Source organism: Homarus americanus, unplaced genomic scaffold (assembly GCF_018991925.1).
Source record: "Homarus americanus isolate GMGI-L3 unplaced genomic scaffold, GMGI_Hamer_2.0 scaffold45698, whole genome shotgun sequence".
NCBI classification, from domain to species: Eukaryota; Metazoa; Arthropoda; class Malacostraca; order Decapoda; family Nephropidae; genus Homarus; species Homarus americanus.
In genome coordinates, this window is record NW_024735554.1 from 8223171 (window position 1) to 8242637 (window position 19467).

Here is a 19467-nt window from a genome sequence, read left to right on the forward strand (position 1 = left end):
GTCCAATCATTGATTAGGACACGGTAATGGAAGTGGTTCAATCATAGGCCCTTGAGATGCGGGGTCATGATTCTCATTAATCTCTAATCATCTTACGCGAGCGATTGAATTCCCACTCTTAGGAGCTTCACTCTTCACCGCTTCTACTCGTATGTGAAGCGCGTCCTAACCCATGGATTTTTTTTTTTGCTTCTAGTTCAGTCATAAGAGAAGAATTTCATGAGCATTTGCCTTACATGCAAGTTGTAATTAATACGAGTTCTATTACTTGAACATTTTTAATTCATGAAAGTTTTAATCTATGAAATATTTTATAAAAATTAAACGAAATCTATGCAACTGCTCAGTCATAATTTTGGCAAATATATAAATTGCGAAACTCAAAAACTAATAAATTTATCATTCACATAAACACCAATTACAGGACCTCTACTACATATGATAATTAAAATGACAAAAAATCTCAGCTGCTAAAAGGTATTCTAATCCAAAAAACTAACCTTAATTTATAAAATCTTTAATTAATCAAACTTTTAATGCACAAAAAAAATTAATTTGCAAAATTAATCATCCAGAAAAATCCTAATCTATAAAAGCGTTAATCGAGAAGGATTCTAGTCATAAAATATTAAATTCCTAAACGCTTAACTCCGAAAGTGTTTAATTCAACTATGCTTTTATACGTACACGTTTTAATTCACAAGGAAAATACATACGGAAAAAATCGCAAAAAAAAGTAATTCGTGAAAGTTTTAACAGGAAATCACTCACATTCAGGGAGGTTTTATTCATGATATCCCACCCATACTGTTACTTAAGTCACTGCTCCTTGGTAATATTTTATTATGTCAAATTACTCCATGCTGTGCCATACTACATTGCATTCATTAATGTTAGTAAACTCTAAAGCCTCTTCAGGATAGGTTTCCTTATCAAAGGGATTAAATCGTCTTAGGTGAGGCTTCAACCCACCGTTTTCTCATGCATAGGTTATCGTCTTGAGAGGCAGAGTTATCGTATATAATGTTTACATTTCTCCTCAGGGAAGGATGTGGGTAAGATGGTGTTTATTGTCAGATAGATACCACGGATAATTTATACAGGAATTACTCTTTTTCTGCATTTAGGTCCGTATAGGTCTCTCTCTCTCTCTCTCTCTCTCTCTCTCTCTCTCTCTCCATTGTTCTCATAGATCCTGGGGACTATGTAATACTAGATCTTCACCCACTAATAGGTGTGGAGCAACACAGGGCGTGGTAGGAGAGTGAAGGTGGGTAAGGGTAGATGGTGAGTGTTGGGTGGTGTTGGTGATAGAAGAAATAATGGTGAAGGTATGGTGGTGGTGGTGGTAGTGGAAGTAGTGGTATGGTGGCGAGTGATGGGGTGGTGGTGGTGGTGATGGTGTGGAGGAAGTTAGTGATGTGGTGGAGAGTGGTGGTGGTGAGTGATGAGTGGTACTGAATGGTGGTGGTGATTGGTGGAGGTGGTGAGTGGTGGAGTGGAGGTGGTGGTGGTGGTGAGTGGTGGAGGTGGTGGTGAGTGTTGGAGGTGGTGGTGAGTGTTGGAGGTGCTGGTGTTGAGTGTTGGAGGTGGTGGTGAGTGTTGGAGGTGGTGGTGAGTGTTGGAGGTGGTGGTGAGTGTTGGAGGTGGTGAGTGTTGGAGGTAGTGGTGGTGAGTGGATGAGGTGGTGAGTGGTGATGGTATTAAGCTCGTGTATGCTGTTGTTAGATACTGTAGTGTGTAGTATAGTTAAATGTCATTATTATCACGTATATCCGTAATATGTTGTCTCTGTATATGAGTGTGTGTATGTATGTATGTGTGTGTGTGTGTGTGTGTGTGTGTGTGTGTGTGTGTGTATGTATGTATGTATGTATGTATGTATGTATGTATGTATGTATGTATGTATGTATGTATGTATGTATGTATGTATGTATGTATGTATGTATGTATGTATGTATGTATGTATGTATGTATGTATGTATGTTCCCGAAATCATTCTTTGCTTCCGTGTAAATAAATATCATTCTCTCTTCAGATTCGCCATCTCTATGTACTATCATAAACATTGAAAACATTCTTCCACATTCTCAGAGACGCGAAAAAGGTATCGTAGCACCAAAGAGTGTAATTATATCTGTATATTAAACGTTATTATATACAGTGTAAATTGCTGTCTTGAGTTAGTGTTAAGACTGAGAAACTGAATGATGGTAACTCGCATTTGTTGAAGGATTGAGGGAGAGAGGGTAAGGGGAAGGACCGAAACAGAGAAATACAGAGAGAAACAGATTGATAGAGACAGTTAAAATAAGATAAAATATATATATAGAAAGTGAATGAAAAGACAGTAATGGAGAAACAGTTTGATAGGAACACAGACATACAAAAACATGAAAAGAAGAATGAAATAAAAAGAAGGATGAAATAGGATATATAAGGAAAAAAATTACCAGGATATACACAAAAATAAATCCTATATGTATCTTATGGTCAATAATTCCTCAATATCACATTTGGTACGACATTCTTCACACACCTCTAATTACCAAACCTTCTTAACTAATTATATGAAGCGTAACTAATTAAGTAATGTTATATAACCGATATGAAGGAGTTCTAATTAATATCACACACACACACACACACACAGGTACACGCAGGATTTCTTCGTATATAATCACTTAATTTTTACATATCAATTAACCCCAAAATTTAAAATCTATTTATATAATCTACAAGAGAAATATAAGCCCTCCCCAAAAAGTATTTATATAATATGACAATCAGGCGTAGTTATTCATTAAATTAATTTATCTAATTTATTACTTATGTTTTTTGAACATTCGGGATAAATCGTGTTGTCCAGTGTGATTAATTAATTTGCATCAAAATGGCTACATTGAATTATATAGCATGATCAACAAAACACTGGTGGTAGTGGCGGCCAGCTTGTTTATACTGTTAATTGTGTTTTTTCGTCCCTCTCGCCCCCAATACCGGCCGGCCACCAGTCTCTATCCGGCAACCCGCCTCTATCCGTCCACCCGTCTCTATCCGTCCACCCGTCTCACTATCCGGCCATCCGTCTCTCTATTCGTCCACCTGTCTCGCTATTCGTTCATCTGTCTCTCTATCAGTCCTCCGTCTTTCTATCCGTCCACCCGTCTCTCTATCCATCCACCCACTTCCCTATCCACCCTCCCGCCTCTCTATCCATCCACCTGTCATTATCCGTCTCCTCGTTCCTATCAGTCCCTCGTCTCTCAGCTCTTCTGTTTGTCCATTTCTATAATCTTTTTTTTTTGTTTACGTTTACGAAAACAACTTCAGCAGATATGATCAGATTTCAGCGATATGTTGTCATTTACATGTATTCCTGCGCTTCAACAACTAAGATATTCAGACACGCACAGCGAGTGAATCAGAACAAGCACTAAAAAGAACATCTGTTAAGAGTCAAGACACGTATGGCGATCTTATATTGTTACTCATTTTACTACAGGGCGAATACACCCTTAGGCCCTTGAGTCGCTTTGTGTCTCACCGACCCGAGACTGTATGTGACAGAGTTATTACACTGTGAACGACGAGACGATATACCACCATGGCTTATGTGGGACATCACACCCGAATCTTTGTGTTCTAACCTTACCTGCAATGGCTGTAATGCGTTGTTGTAAAAGTACTAGTGTTAATGCAATATAGTTATAGAGTTTTCAAATAATATTGCCATGTTTGTAATAATGTCAGTGGACTTGCAATATCATGACTAATTCTTTAATACTGTTGATATTTTTACAATTATCGCAAAATCATCGGCAATAACACTAGTATCTATTACGGTAATAATACTGTTTGGGCAACAACATTCGTGATTGCCGGCAGCCTTGCAATAACTCGTGGCCAAAATGAACTGTTTACGAAAATATATGATTAGTTGAACCCAAGACTGCCATCAGCGGCCAGTACACTGCCTCGTGGCGTAATGGTTTTCGGATAATTAGATTCTAAAGCCATTATAGCTGACAGTAACATGTGTGTGTGTGTGTGTGTGTGTGTGTGTGTGTGTGTGTGTATGTGTGTGTGTATGTGTGTGTGTGTGTGTGTGTGTGTGTGTGTGTGTGTGTATGTGTGTATGTGTGTGTGTGTGTTGTGTGGTGTGTGTGTAGTGTGTGTGTGTGTGTGTGTGTGTGTGTGTGTGTGTGTGTGTGTGTGTGGGCGGATATATATTCCGTGGAGATGAAGGTGTTATGGTAATCCTTGCTGAGAGAGCAATATTATCCACTGTGTATATAACAATGACGTTAGTGAGTGTCGTGGGCTGCCTCCTAACAAGCCATTGGAGACGTGTGCACATGGGGTGGCGAAAGCTCTTTGTCACTATATATATATATATATATATATATATATATGCAAGTAAATCACTGTAGGTGCGCGTGATCCAGGTATATGCTGATAACCACAAGGAAAAAGAAAACACGAAGTTCCCAAGCGCTTTCGTGTAATTCACATCTTCAGGGGTGAGTACAGACTAAGGAGAAATACATAACAAGGCAAATATATATACGGTAGAGGAAGGTGAGATCAAATCCACAATAGTCAGGTTATTAGGTACTGACCCTACTAATCTTCAAAAAGCACCGTAGCAGTCAGGTTATATTTAAAAACATGCATGCTCTTAAAACTCAAATATGTAAATATCGTAGAGTATACACCCATCTGCCTCCCATTTACAATTCAACGCCGCGTTAATGTAATGACTTGAATCAATCCCAGGCCTCTAACATGCAATAGTCGCCTTCATTTACTGGAAGTCCTATTACTTCTCACCAGCCTCGATGTGGCCGACTGCAGCAGCCCAGCAAGACGGAGCTCGTTAACGTTAGAGGCGTACACAGAGAGAGAGAGAGAGAGAGAGAGAGAGAGAGTTTGTGGAATCATATAGATTTTCAGATGTATAGAAGTATGCGGGTGTGTGCACTTGTATATAGAAACACACACACACACACACACACACACACACACACACACACACACACACACACACACACAGACACACACACACACACACACACACACACACACACACACACACACACACACACACACACACACACACACACACACACACACACAGGAACTAATCCACGTGTGAATAATGAAAGGCTTCTAATTGCTCTGGTAGAATACTGTCCAGAGAGAGAATAAAATACACAAAGAGAAGGATAAGGAGAAAGACAGATGTAAAAATGACGGAACAAAGAGAGGGGGAGAGAGGGACAACGACAGAGAAAATGAAGTAGAAAAAGCGAGAGAGAGATAGAGTGGTGACGGGGAAAGAAAGAGTGGGAAAGAGAGAAAAAAAGATACACAAAAACAGAGAAAGTGAAAAAGTGAGAGGGTGAGAGACAAAATTAGGAAAAAGGATATAAAACACACTGGTGGAGAGATAATTTGAGAGAGAATAATAGAAAAGATAAAAAAAAGAAAAAGAGAGATAATGAGAGAGAGATAGAACAAGAGAGAACAAGAGTCATAGAGAGCGAGGAATGCAAGACACCATGATTCAACAGTGTATCATTCTCCGACGGATTTTATGGCCTCGTAAAATTGCCTGTATAAATCTCATTGGGAAGAATATAAGACGTACAGCTTTGGCAAGAGTGGAGTACTTCCTTAACCTAGGTCGAGGAAAGACTTCTGCCTCAGCTCATTCAACTAATGCTTGTTTCCTTAACGTGGATAAAAATTTTGCCCTTCTTACTCAATATTATTATTAGGTAAACATGAATTTTTATCCTTATTAGCGGGTAAAAGATATTTGTGGTAATTATTATGACTTTATGAATGGTGCTTCATCACCCGGGGGCATCGAAGCACTGAATAGTAAAAGTAACACCCATCAATCTTTTTTTTTTTTACGTTTTAATTGAAGATCTATTTTCTAATTTTCTCTTAATGAGTTTTTACCGAGTTTAGAATCCTACAGAAGTCACTTGAGATCTTGCCTCTTACAATGTGTCCCTTTTCCTCTGGGTTGGTAAATCCTTGAAACGGGTCAATGAAGACTCGTGACTCCTTGAATTTCTTGTCTCTAAAATTTCATCTCCTCCAATACTATTTTTTTCCTCTTTTTACCGATGTATTTCCCTAGTTTTTGTCGTTGTTGTCTTATCAATAGGACGCGAATCTTTTAAACTTTTGTAGAGGGGAATCTTTAGCCTACAGTAATGGAATCCTTATCCTATTTAACTGGAATCCTTATCCTATTTAACTGGAATCCATATCTTACACTAATGGTATTCTTTTAACGCTTCTAGAAATCCCTTGTCGTAATGTGAAACCCCAAAAGGTGAAAAGCCTAAAGAGGACAAAACTTTACTTTTTGCTTCCTCAATCCCCTCCTGCTTCTTCCTCTTCTTCCTGATTTCTCTGTTAGTCCTCTTACTTCTTCCTTCTTCTTCCTCCTCCCTTTCCTGTATCCTCCCTTCCCTCCTGCTTTTCCCCTTCTCTTCCTCTTGATTCTTGCTCTCTTTTTACTTCATTCTCTCCCTCCTACTTTTCTTCCTTCCCTTAATTCCACCCCTTAATTCCTCCTCCTCCTCCTCCTCCCTCATCCTTCCTCCTCACCCTTCCTCCTTGCCGTGTCTCTAGGCAATCATTGAGGTAACTGTTATAATCGGCCTCACTCCCTCCTACACAGTTGAAGGTGATTGACATAACATGATGTTTTATGACTCTTTTTACCTGCCATGACGATAATTGGGTCCAGGTTCTTTGGAAAATTAGTAACTGATATTTTCTTATTTCTTCATAATAAAATGAAATTTGATTTAAGATTTTGTTTATGCCAGAAGGTAAATAATATTTTTTTTTTCTGAGTTGTAATAAGTGAGGAATTTTTCATTTAATATATTAAAAAAATATATATGATGTTGCTTACGGTGAGGCTTCTTACGGTGAGGCTTCTTGCAGTGAGGCTTCTTGTGGTGAGGCTTCTTACAGTGAGGATTCTTACAGTGAGGCTTCTTAAGGTCACAGGTTAGGAAATATTCGGGTAATATTCGTAGTCTTTACATATGTGAATATAAATGGCGAAGTAACTCAAGATATTAAACAAATATTATTCATACGTTAATATTAGATTTATATAATCTTTTTCAATATTTATTTTTTATTCACGTTGCTAATTAACGTCTTATTGAGTATAAAGAGAACACAGAGTATTTTTTTTATTCAAATATTCAGTATTTTCCATCTTTGAGTTTAAATTATAATTAGGGTCTTGATGGTTGTAATTAGGTTAGGATAGGTTAGGTTTTAGCTAAGATAGGCTAGTTTGGACCCCAGTTACCATGGAGAGAGAGTGGTAGAGGCATACCAAAATATCTGAGGATCTGGCAGTGAAGTCGTTGAATATGAGAGATTCAGCGGCACTCCCATGCTAATCTTTTTAGTGTGATTTTCCACGACGGGAAAATCTCATTAGGTGTCTGCGTTGGTTAGAGCTCCAGGCCTTCACGGAGGCGAGGCAGAAAAATATGGTAAGATGAAAAAAATATACAAAATAGTTAATGTGCGAGTTCTGAACCTAATGATCATGATGGGTGAAACGAGGTTAGGTTAGGTTAGGTTAGGCTAGATTAGACGAGCTTTAGTATAAATTAGGTCTGATTAGTTTAAGTTTGGTCTCTCTCTCTCTCTCTCTCTCTCTCTCTCTCTCCGCCACTAAGCGAGATAACGAACAAACCGCAATGGCATGGTCCCTGTCACCCCCCCCCCCCATTACATTTTAACACACGGTTGAGAGAGTGACAGAGAGAGAGAGAGAGAGCCTCAGTTTTGTCGCGTTTCGTTTTGATCTCTTTATGGTAATGTAACAACTTGGTTATATTAATTACCCAGTTGGCGCTCTCAGGCCTTTGCGTCGGGTGAAATTTGACGTCGCTTCTCGTGAATTTCATCCCGACAAACTGGGGTATGAACTATTTTTATACCAAGGATTTCAAATTACACAGAACTGTAATAATTCAGGATAATCTGATTTACCCAATTACCCCGCTAGTTTTATGACGTGATTCCCAGTTGTATATTGCATGAACTGCAGTATTTTATTGCATAAACTGTAGTTGCTTATTGCATATGAGCAGCTGTTTAATGCATGTGAGTAGCTGTTTATTGCATGACAGCTGGTATTTATTGCATGAATTGCTGCTGTTTATTGCAGTTATTATTGGATAATTAAACCCGTTAATGCGCATAGTACACCATTTTATGCGTAAATCACACCAGTAATGAATTAATTATTATATTTCTGCATAAATCACACCTCATTCCTATTATTATACCAATCAACGTTGTTATTGCACAAATCGCGGTGTACCATTACATATATCAGGGTAATTATTGCAAAAATAAAGTTTATTACAGTTGTTATTACATTAATTACAATTTACATTGCGTAAACCACTCTTGGTACTGCGTAAGTTACACCTGCTAATATTTTTTCCAGGCTATATACAGTCGTCTTTTTCACAAACACTTCCAATCCTAGGGAAAAAAAATTATACAGTGTCGTATCTCCTTAAAACCGATCTATATTACAGGACATCCAGAGGTTTAGTTCATCAACAGTCTTTACACATAGGATCCGTTTCATTTCATTTCACTCTCTCTATAATATATACACATCAACAGAGAAGAGATATAATCTGTCTGTCTTTTCTGTCCTGTCTGTCTTGTCTGTTGTCAGTCTCTCTGTCTGTCTCTAATATACATACATCAACAGGGAAGATATATTAAACCTCGTCTTTGATCTGGTTCTATTATTTCAACCTCAATGTGAATCTCTTTCGCTTTCCGGGATATATTTCTAGCTGATGAGCGGTATATTATAATACCCAGTGTTTTAATCCCCTGACCTGATGATATATTTTGACGAACCGGGTGTTGAGAGAGAGAGAGAGAGAGAGAGAGAGAGAGAGAGTTTTGAGCACAGACAGACAGACAGCAGATGATGAGAGATTGAGAGCAAGGGACAAATAATTATAAAGTGAATAGAGAAACAGACAGGCAGACAAACAGACAGACAGACAGACAGAAAACTAAATGAGAGAGAGAGAGAGAGAGAGAGAGCCAGCCATGAGGTCTTGATAAAGTTATTTACACTATCATACTTCTTATCGTTAAGCTGTAAATCTTTCTCGTTATACTGGATTTACGACAAGTGTGCCCTCGTTCAACCCATCCCCTGCCTCTTGCTCATAATCTACACGTTAAAATTAACCCGTTTTTTTCGGCCCTATTAATTAGGTCTTGATTGATATTTGGTAATTAATATTTATAGAACATACACTTCATTGATGATATTTTTTTTATAAGATATAGTGCAGTACGGGGATGGATATATTTATTTATTAATATTATTTTTTTTTTTACGTGAAATTTTTTGTTTTGCGTTAATTCTCATTTTCCCAGACATGACTATGATGTTTATAAGGGTTTTAAAGCTTGGTAAAATTAAGTTTGTGTTGTATATCTTCTTTCCAGTCTTCATCAGCTTCATAAACTTACCTGAAAAATGTATATGCGTTCATCATGAGTGTAGAATCGCATTTGTTTACATCAAAAATAAACTGCACTTCACTTCAGAATATTGTATAAAATATGTAATATTTTTTTATATATTTGTTATTTTTTTACAACTGAGTCACTCCATTTGCGGGAAAAATCACATACCTTGGATTAAAACACAGATGCGGACACACACACACACACGAACGAATGCACACACACAAATACATAAACACACACATACACACACACACACATACACATACACAGGCACATACACATACACAGGCACATACACAGACAGAGATAGAGAGAAAGAAAGCCCTGAATGACCTGTGCGTGTGCTAGCCTTTACACGCCTCGTCCTTAAAGGCTATTGTAAACATCTCGCTTTAGCAATGGAAACTTTATTTTAGAATTATTCCCTTGAAAATACACAGAAGAGTAAAGAAAAAAAAAATGGGAAATAGTTTGAGTGAATTTGTTAAATACTGTGTTGCTGACAGGAAGTGAAATGATATCTTTTATTTGTGAGTTTTCTCTCTCTCTCTCTCTCTCTCTCTCTCTCTCTCTCTCTCTCTCTCTCTCTTAGTGCCTTTCGCTAATCTATTTTTTTTCAATTTCCTTTTTGATATTTTACTATTTTGTTCCACGTTTTGCATCGTATCCTTTTTTTATTAATAATTTGTTGTATTTTTTTTAGTTCATATGTTCTCCTGACTTCCTCCCCCCCTCTCTCTCTCTCTCTCTCTTTCTCTTTGCATTTTCCTCCTTTTCTTCCTTTTTCGCTTTTCCTGTTTCATTTGGTGTCTGATATTATTCTTCTACTCTGTCTGTTATTTCTCCTCTCTCATTCTCAATTTGTGTTTCTGTCTCTTCTTGTGTGGTTTTATTCTATAAATCACTTACTCTTCCTCTCACCTTCTCAGTTTACACTCCCCCACCTCTTTTATCTGATTGCTTATTTCTTTATATTCGTCTTCTCTTCCGTTATTTCTAAAATTATCCTCCCCCCCTCTCTCTCTCTCCTCCCTCTCTCTCTTGTTAGTTTCCCTATTCTCTTTCACTCTCCTTCCTTCCCGTATTTCTTTTTTCATGATCTCATTTCTTGACGTTTTCTTCTTTCTATTTGCCTCTTTTTTTCCCTCACGTCATCTCTCCCAATTTATTATCCTCCCTTTCACTTTTTACCATCTTATTCCTCTTAACTTCTTACTACATTTTTTATCCTTCTCTTTTGCTTTCCATCCTTCATAATTTACTTCTTATTCCTACTCTCTTTCTGTGATTTGATAATCTCTCTCCCTCTGTTTCGACCACTCTCTCTCTCTCTCTCTCTCTCTCTCTCTCTCTCTCTCTCTCTCTCTCTCTCTCTCTCTCTCTCTCTCTCTCTCTCTCTCTCCTTTCTAATCCGACAATGAGCTGTCTGGGTTAAGATCGTAGGAGCTCGTTGATCCCTAAGAGAAACGTTATTAAGTCTTTCTCTTCGTTCATTCATGTGTGTGTGTGATGGTTTATCTCTCAACCCTCATGCCCATCCTTTATCCTAATTACTTCTCTTCATTTACGTCTCTTACCCTAATCTATTCTTTTCTGTCTTTTTTGTTTGTGTGTATCTGTCTGCCTGTCTGTTGGGCTATTTGTTTCTGTTCTGCTTGTCTGAATCTCTCTCTCAGTCTGTCTGTCTGTCTGTCTGTCTGTCTGTCTGTCTGTCTGTCTGTCTCTCTCTCTCTCTCTCTCTCTCTCTCTCTCTCTCTCTCTCTCTCTCTCTCTCTCTCTCCCTGTACAGTTCTTTGTCTTTGTTCTCTTTGATATTCGTAGTCAATGCGTGCTCAATTACCATAATCTTCCTCTTCATTAAGTCTCATATCCTAATCTTCTTCTCCTCCTTCTCCTCCCTAGTTTTTCTTCGTCTTTTTTAATTTTTTTTCTTCTACAGCTTCTCTTCCTCTTTATCGACTTATTATAACCCCCTTTATCTATGCCCTTACCCTAATCTCCTGATCTCATTTCTCATCTCTAATCTCACTCTTACCTTCTTAATTACCCCAATGCTTCTTTTATCTTAGTGTTATCCACCTCTTCTCTCTCCCCCTCTCCTTAATCATATTCTTCTTTCCTATCATTCTTTATTCTATTTTTCAACTTCCTAAATTCCTTCTCTCTTCCTCCTTTTTATCCTCTCCCTCCATCTCCCTCCTTCATTGGATTATTTTAACTATTTCTTTTCTTGCATTTTCATCAACTTTCCGTCTTGTTTTTGCCATTTGTATTAATTCTCCTTCTTTCCGTTATTCTCTAGTCTCCATTATCTTCTTTTTTTTTGCTATTTTCTCATTCTTGGCCAATTTTTTCCCTAATCATTTTCCTTTTCGTCTGTAGTTTTCCATCCTTGTACATCTACCTCTTGCTTTTTCCATCATGTTCCTTCTTTTTTTTCCCATTAATTTCCTTTTTTTTTCTCTTATTATTCACCCTTTTCAATCCTGACCCATGTAACATCTTCCAATATTCCTTTTCTGCTCTTTCGTTATTTTTTTTTTCAATCCTTTTCCGCCCTTTCCCATCCTTCTTCACCCTCCTCTTGTCCTGTTCTCTCCCCGCACCATCTCCCCTTCCCCTTACTTCACCCCTTTGCAGCCAATTCTTCCTCCTCCCCTCTCTCTCTCTCTTTCCCCCTCCCCACCTCTCTCCTACCTCAGCCTCCCCTCTTCGAGTTCTCAATCTTCCATCCCTCTCCATTATCCCCTTCCCTAGTACTCTCTCTCTCTCTCTCTCTCTCTCTCTCTCTCTCTCTCTCTCTCTCTCTCTCTCTCTCTCTCTCTCTCTCTCTCTCTCTCTCTCTCTCTCTCCCCTGTTCACCCCTTCACCCCCCAACCTTTCTTATCCTCCTAATTCTCCCAGTCCTCCCCCCTCTCCCCTAGTTTCTCCCCTCTCCCCTCCATCCCCTCTTCCCTATATTCTCCCTACCAACTCTACTCTCCCCATTTCTCCCTCCCCTCTCCCCAGTCATCTCCATTCTAACCAGTTCTTCCCTCTCCCTTTCATTCTCCCTTGTTATCCAATCTCCCCATCTCTCCCCTCTTCCAACCCTCTCTTCAAATCTCCCCTTACCCAAGCCCGATCATGGGAGAGAGAGAGAGAGAGACTGGACATTATCATTCACAAGGCCTTCAGTTATTACACGTTGGCTCTCTCAACTAATGTCATTCATCATTCATCACGTTTACACTTACCTAGAATTACTGGAATGTGTGTGTGTGTGGTTGTTTATTATTCAATACCTTTCAATACATGAATAAAGTGTGTGCGGGGGGATTGTGTGCGTGTGTGTGTGTGTGTGTGTGTGTGTGTACTGTAATCTCAATAATATTAGTGATGCTGTCAAATTTTACCTCAAAACGCATAAGGTGTGACACGATACTAAAAACAATGCCAAGAGAGATCCTCGGTGGCGGGAGAGAACGCGTTACCTTGTTTTTAAAGGAAACTTGTGATTATTGATCGATCGCCTAATTGAATCCAATTTATATTCCTCAGGCGCGAGGCAGGACTATCGGATCCTCTCTACCAACGGCAAACACTCGGCTCATTCTGGCTACGGGTCAAGGTCTGTATTACACACACACATACACGCATATACACGTTTATTTATGCTCATACACATGCTCCTACACACCTCCATAGACATATGCTCATTCACACACACACACACTTTCTCTATAATTACACCCGGACTGACAAAAATAAATAAAACACGTTATGCGGAATTACTCTTTACGACGGAAATATACAGTTTGTGCCATCCAAATGTGTGTGTGTGTGTGTGTGTGTGTGTGTGTGTGTGTGTGTGTGTGTGTGTGTGTGTGTGTGTGTGTGTGTGTGTGTTTGAGTTACACTAAATAGGAATATGTAATAGCAATAACTGTTATGTGTGTCTTTTCCTGGAATATTGGTAAACATAACACATATGTTTAACGAGTTACATAATAAACGTAAACTAATTTTTTTTAAGGAATAATAGTCTATTTTATGAGGTTAGAAGATGTATTAAATAAAATACAGCAAGTTGATGTACACATTAGTAAATACTCCAGGGGGATTAATGTACATACAGGGTGTTCAGGTATATTTACACACAAGGATGGAGAGACGGACAAATATACACACTCAGAAATACACACATGCACCTACACAAGCTAAAGTCGACACACACACACACACACACACACACACACATACATACACGTATTTATGATGGATCACCTATACATAGAAACAGACATGCCACAAAAACCCTAACTCAAACACAGGCACACAGAAAACCATGTTCACAGGGGCACAAACATGTATGGTCTCAAGCACTCAGATACAACGATCGTGTACACGCTAACACAACACACACACACACACACACACACACACACACACACACACACACACACACACACACACACACACACACTCACTCTAACCCAGCAAGATTCACAGGTGTACAACCGTATATTTGTTTTATTTATAAACAGATAGCGCAACAGACAAAAACACACAAATATCCACACGCGATAAACACACACACACACACACACACACACACACACACACACACACACACACACACACACACAATTAGTATAAGTATATAAGAGCATTTTCAGTACGTAAATTTATACGACAAAATATTTACATGAAAAAAAGTCAATTTGCAATAGGTTTCCCTTAAATTTATATATATATAGTTAACACATGTCTGGATTCGAAAATATAACACACACTTAGACTTGGTATCTAACATAAATTAACGTCGGACACATATCAAGAGTCTTACTCAATTAACACCATCATAAAAATCCCAGCAAGCATTAACCCTATGTTACAATCCCCAATAACCCTTTCACAGTAATTCTCCTAAATCTTTCTGCAGCGCTGCCAGCCTACAGTAACTCAAGCTAATGAAGGACTCAGCTAGTTAGGTCCTCCCTCCTACAGGTTGAGACATCCACCCCCATGACCCCTCCCCCTTTGTAGTAGGCAGCCTCTCGTCAAGTAATTTATGTGTGTTTATTTAAGGCCATACCACTAGAACAACGTCAGTACTTTGATCTACTGAGGAACCCAGCCAATACGGTTCTTTCTGCTGCAGGTTCTCATCAACAGAGCTACAGGAGATAAATTTTTGGGGAGTATATCTTCGTCAGGTGGTCTTAGTTCATGCTATACTCAAGTTCAGACCCTAAACTCCAACAGGGTCAGCACGAGACATTCACAACGCCTGACGAACGTTCTTCTTTCACTTCCACAATGAGACATAGACGTAACGCCAAGCAAATGTTCGTTCGTCTTTCTCGATACACCGGCGTTCATTTTATGGTCAGCATTACTTTAGTTATATTCTTCACTATACCCCGAAATACATTCATATCTATTTACCTCTCTTTGTAATCTTTTCCACCGACACTGAATTCACAGTCGCCTGTACACTGCCCCTTGTAGCGGGACAGCACCTCACCAACACACTGGTACTCCATCAGCCATGCACCTCTTGTACTCACCTAACCCGAAGAAACTGAGGATAGCCAGGAGGGAGAGAATCCACCTCCCTCGATTCGACACACTCATAAGAGCCATGGTGGCCCCTCCTTTTACAACACTTCTTCCCTCCTTCTAGCTGTTCTCTCCTCTATCTTCCAAAACACAGGGTATATAAGAGAGGGAGAGACTCGGTTAAAGATCACAAGAAGACGTAAGGTTGAGAGACGGCTGGAGAGCGGCTGCGTGTTCCTCGGTAGGCTGATTGCGAGCGACTGACTGGAGCGACTTCAGAGGCCACGGTTCCTGCTCACCCACCACCAACTGGCTCTCTCTAGCTGTCCCGTATGGCTCCACCGCGGCCCTGAAGTGCGCGCTTAATGCCTGCGTTACATACCACCTGTGTGTTACGTACTGTATGTGTGTGTGTGTGTCACCACCTGTGTGTTACTGTATGTGCGTCACCCCCTGTGTGTTACTTACATGTGTCACCACCTGTGTGTTACAACATGTCACCACCTGTGTGTTACTACATGTGTTACTACATGTGTATTACCACTTGTGTTTTACTTACAATATGTGTGTCACCACATGTGTGTTACTTACATGTGTATTACCACCTGTGTGTTACTACATGTCACTATCTGTGTGCTACTACATGTGTCACCACTTTTGTGTTACATGTGTCACCGCATGTGTGTTACTTACAACATGTGTGTCACCACATGTGTGTTACTTACAACATATGTGTTACTACCTGTGTATTACTTACTACATGTGTATTACCACCTGTGTGTTACTACATGTCACCACCTGTGTGTTAATTACAAAATGTGCCACCACCCGTGTGTTACAACATGTGTGTCACCACCTGTGTGTTACAACATGTGTGTTACTTACTGCATGTGTCTCACCAATTGTGTTTTACTACATATCACCACCTGTGTGCTACTTAATACATATGTGGCACCACCTGTGTGCTACTTACTACATATGTGTCACCACCTGTGTGCTACTTACTACATATGTGTCACCACCCGTGTGCTACTTACTACATATGTGTCACCACCCGTGTGCTACTTACTACATATGTGTCACCACCTGTGTGCCGCTTACTACATGTGTGCTACCACCTGTGTTTTACTAGCTTTGTGTTAAATACCAACTGTGTATTACTATCTGTGTGCTACGAGCTTTGTGTTAAATACCACCTGTGCTACGTGTCCCGGGGTACTAAGAGACCTAAATTACATTATAATGTACAATTCGTTTTTCTCATTCTGTATTTTATTGTGTATACGAGACTGAAGCGGATGTCATGTTGATGTAAGTCCAGGAATTGCTTGTAAACGTACGTACGTGTCTGTGTGTGTGTGTGTGTGTGTGTGTCATTACAGTCGAAGGCATTAAATGAAGAAAAAAATATATAAAAAATCCACTTCCTCTTATACTTATCTCCTTAACACACATATCATCATAACGAATTCCTTCACTATATTATTATAATTTACATGAACAGTTCTTAACACAATAACCCTCCATAACTACGAGATATCATAATTAATCTATTTTTTTTCCCACCAGCTTACAGTCACACACATCACGTATTGAACACATCAGCTGCACCTAGATAACTGTTGGGCGAATGGGCGTTATCATGGCTCCAATTATATACATTTCATAATATGTAAATGCGTAATGTCCTGCATTAATTCACTTTGTGATATGGAAACGTCAGAGGTTATTCTAATTAATTTGTCACTGTGAGTCTCTTGTTTCATTATTCATTAATGTGTATAATTTGTCGAATTATTGTGTTAGGTTCACTCACTGTCTGTTTGTTTGTCTGGCTGTCTGTCTATCTGTGTCTGTCTGTCTGTTACTCTATTTCCCTCTCGCTTCTCTCATTTTCTTCTCTCTTTGGTTCTTATCTTTCCACTCTTTCTCTTTTTTTTTTCATTTCACTCGCTATTATTCTCTTCATCTCTCTTTCTCATTTTCTCACTCTCTCCCCCTCTCTCTCTTTCTCTCTCTCTGGTGTATAATAGTCGCCCACTAACTATTACAGTGGTAAGTTCACCAAGTATACACGGGAAGAAACTCGTAAACTTGTGCGGTGAAGAATATTAAAAATATGTTGAGTCGTACAACTTGCTGGAAACATCTGCTGTGCACTCTATTGTTGTGTGTGTATGTGTGTGTGTGTGTGTGTGTGTGTGTGTGTGTGTGTGTGTGTGTGTGTGTGTGTGTGTGTGTGTGTGCAGTTAGGCTCGTGCATGTGTCATTCTTCATGTTGCTGTGTATGTATGTGACCAAGTTTGGCACCCTGTGTATTGGAATGTGGCATTTTTTTACCCCGTGTGATGGAGTACCATAAGTGTGCCATGGGAATTTTATGATAGGATCTGAGTGCTGATGTGTTTTTACAGCCTCTCAGTGAGTGAAGCCGCTCATACTCGTGACCTTTACTGCATCAACAACACGTTTTTGTTTTTTTTTTTTTTTGGCATCCATTTAGCATATTGTTCAAAAATAGTTTGTGTACTGCTTGAGAATTATAGCTTCTGATTTGTTTTTTGCTCTTTTTTGTAATTTAAGTCAAAAGTATAACATAAAGAAAACAATAATTTTCTGATAAATCTTTCCTTGGTATTTTTTCTTTACATTTTCATATTTTATGTCTCTTGGGGGAATTTTAGAATCTCGGGAGTCATCGATTTTTAAAATAAAGTAAAAAAACTATTATTTTTTTTTTTTTCGTGTCTGTACTGTAGTTAGAATTACCATACGAAAAAGAAAATACGTATATGCTCACATATTTTTCCTAATAAATTTACATATTTATACATTTAATATAATAAATTTTTTAATATGGTCATCATAATTTGTATACAATGCAAGTTCAAAACAAAAATACTGTATCATAACAGGAAATATTTTGGGGGACATAATTTCACTGTAGTCAAACACCAAACACACAACAGTCATCAGGCACAAATGACTGATACTGGTGAAAATGAACACCACCATGAACCTAATTACATACACTTCATAATGAATGTATGTGTGTGTGTGTGTGTGAGTGTGTGTGTGTGTGTGTGTGTGTATGTGTGTAGAATAATTTGTAATGCATAGTTTCCCTTTTAAATATAAGCACATGTTTAGTCATATGTTTCAGTTCAACTATCTCGTTTATGTTGTTTGTGTTCACCTTTAATAAGATTGTTTCGTTAATTTCTCTTCTATTTTTCCTTATCTCTCTCTCTCTCTCTCTCTCTCTCTCTCTCTCTCTCTCTCTCTCTCTCTCTCTCAAGTGAGTGTCAAAGGAAGAAACTCGTAAACTTGTGTTCTGAAAAATATAGAAAATATGTTGGGCATTACAACTTGTGGGAAACACCTGCTGTGTTCTGCTATACAGTATAAATATGTGTGTGTGTGTGTGTGTGTGTGTGTGTGTGTGTGTGTGTGTTCGGTTACGAGTATGGGTTCGGTGGAGAGTATGGGTTCGGTTACGAGTATGGGTTCGGTGGCGAGTATGGGTTCGGATGCAATTTGGCTGACGAAACACACACCCTTAAAGTTCCATGTGTGTTGAATCGCTCGGAATTAGCGAGAGATTAATCGAACATTTCACCAATTACGCAGCACGTCGCTAATTCCCGGGAAATGCTACGAGTTAATACTGGAATCAACATAGTCAGGACGGTGTTTAGGGCTTGCTTACTGTGCTGATGTGCTGAGGTTCTTTGTGAGTTGTGGAAGATTACACAGCTGACAATAATAATAATAATAATAATAATAATAATAATAATAATAATAATAATAATAATAATAATAATAATAATAATAATAATAATAATGATGATAATGATAATGATGACGATGACGATGACGACGACAACAACAACAACAACAACAACAACAACAACAACAACAACAACAACTTCCTATATATCACAACCACACACATATATGACCCACAACCATGAAGGTTTATAAAATTCTGTGAGCTATTATTACTCTATTTTTTCCCCAGCGACATTTTAGGAAGGTGACGTCCGTCCTAGTGTTTGACAAGACCATGTTTACCTCTCCCAACTGTGAGATCGAACAATGGGAGTCGAGTTTGGCTCAGCAGAGTGAACGGGATCGGGTGTTTACGGAAGGCTCAGTACACAGTATGCTAGCTACATCATCTCTGTCCTTAACGAACCGTCACGCCTATAGGACACACTTTCACCTATGTTGACTATTCACGCGATCAAATGTCCTTCGTTTAGTTGTTTGAATTAGTTTTATCGTCCACAGTTATTAAACACGGTCACTAACACGTAATATATACAACATAACTTTTGGAAATTC

At 38.8% G+C, this 19467-nt stretch overlaps 1 protein-coding gene across 1 annotated transcript in view; it reads right to left on the bottom strand.

The window, feature by feature from the left end:
* LOC121871477 overlaps window positions 1-15440 on the bottom strand; it is a 180025-nt gene extending 164585 nt beyond the window's left edge. Inside the window, exon 1 of the mRNA XM_042373825.1 lies at window positions 15129-15440. Coding sequence (XP_042229759.1) covers window positions 15129-15204 — 76 coding nt within the window. The 5' untranslated portion in view covers window positions 15205-15440. The remainder of the gene's footprint in view (window positions 1-15128) is intronic.
* Window positions 15441-19467: the final 4027 nt, after the last annotated feature.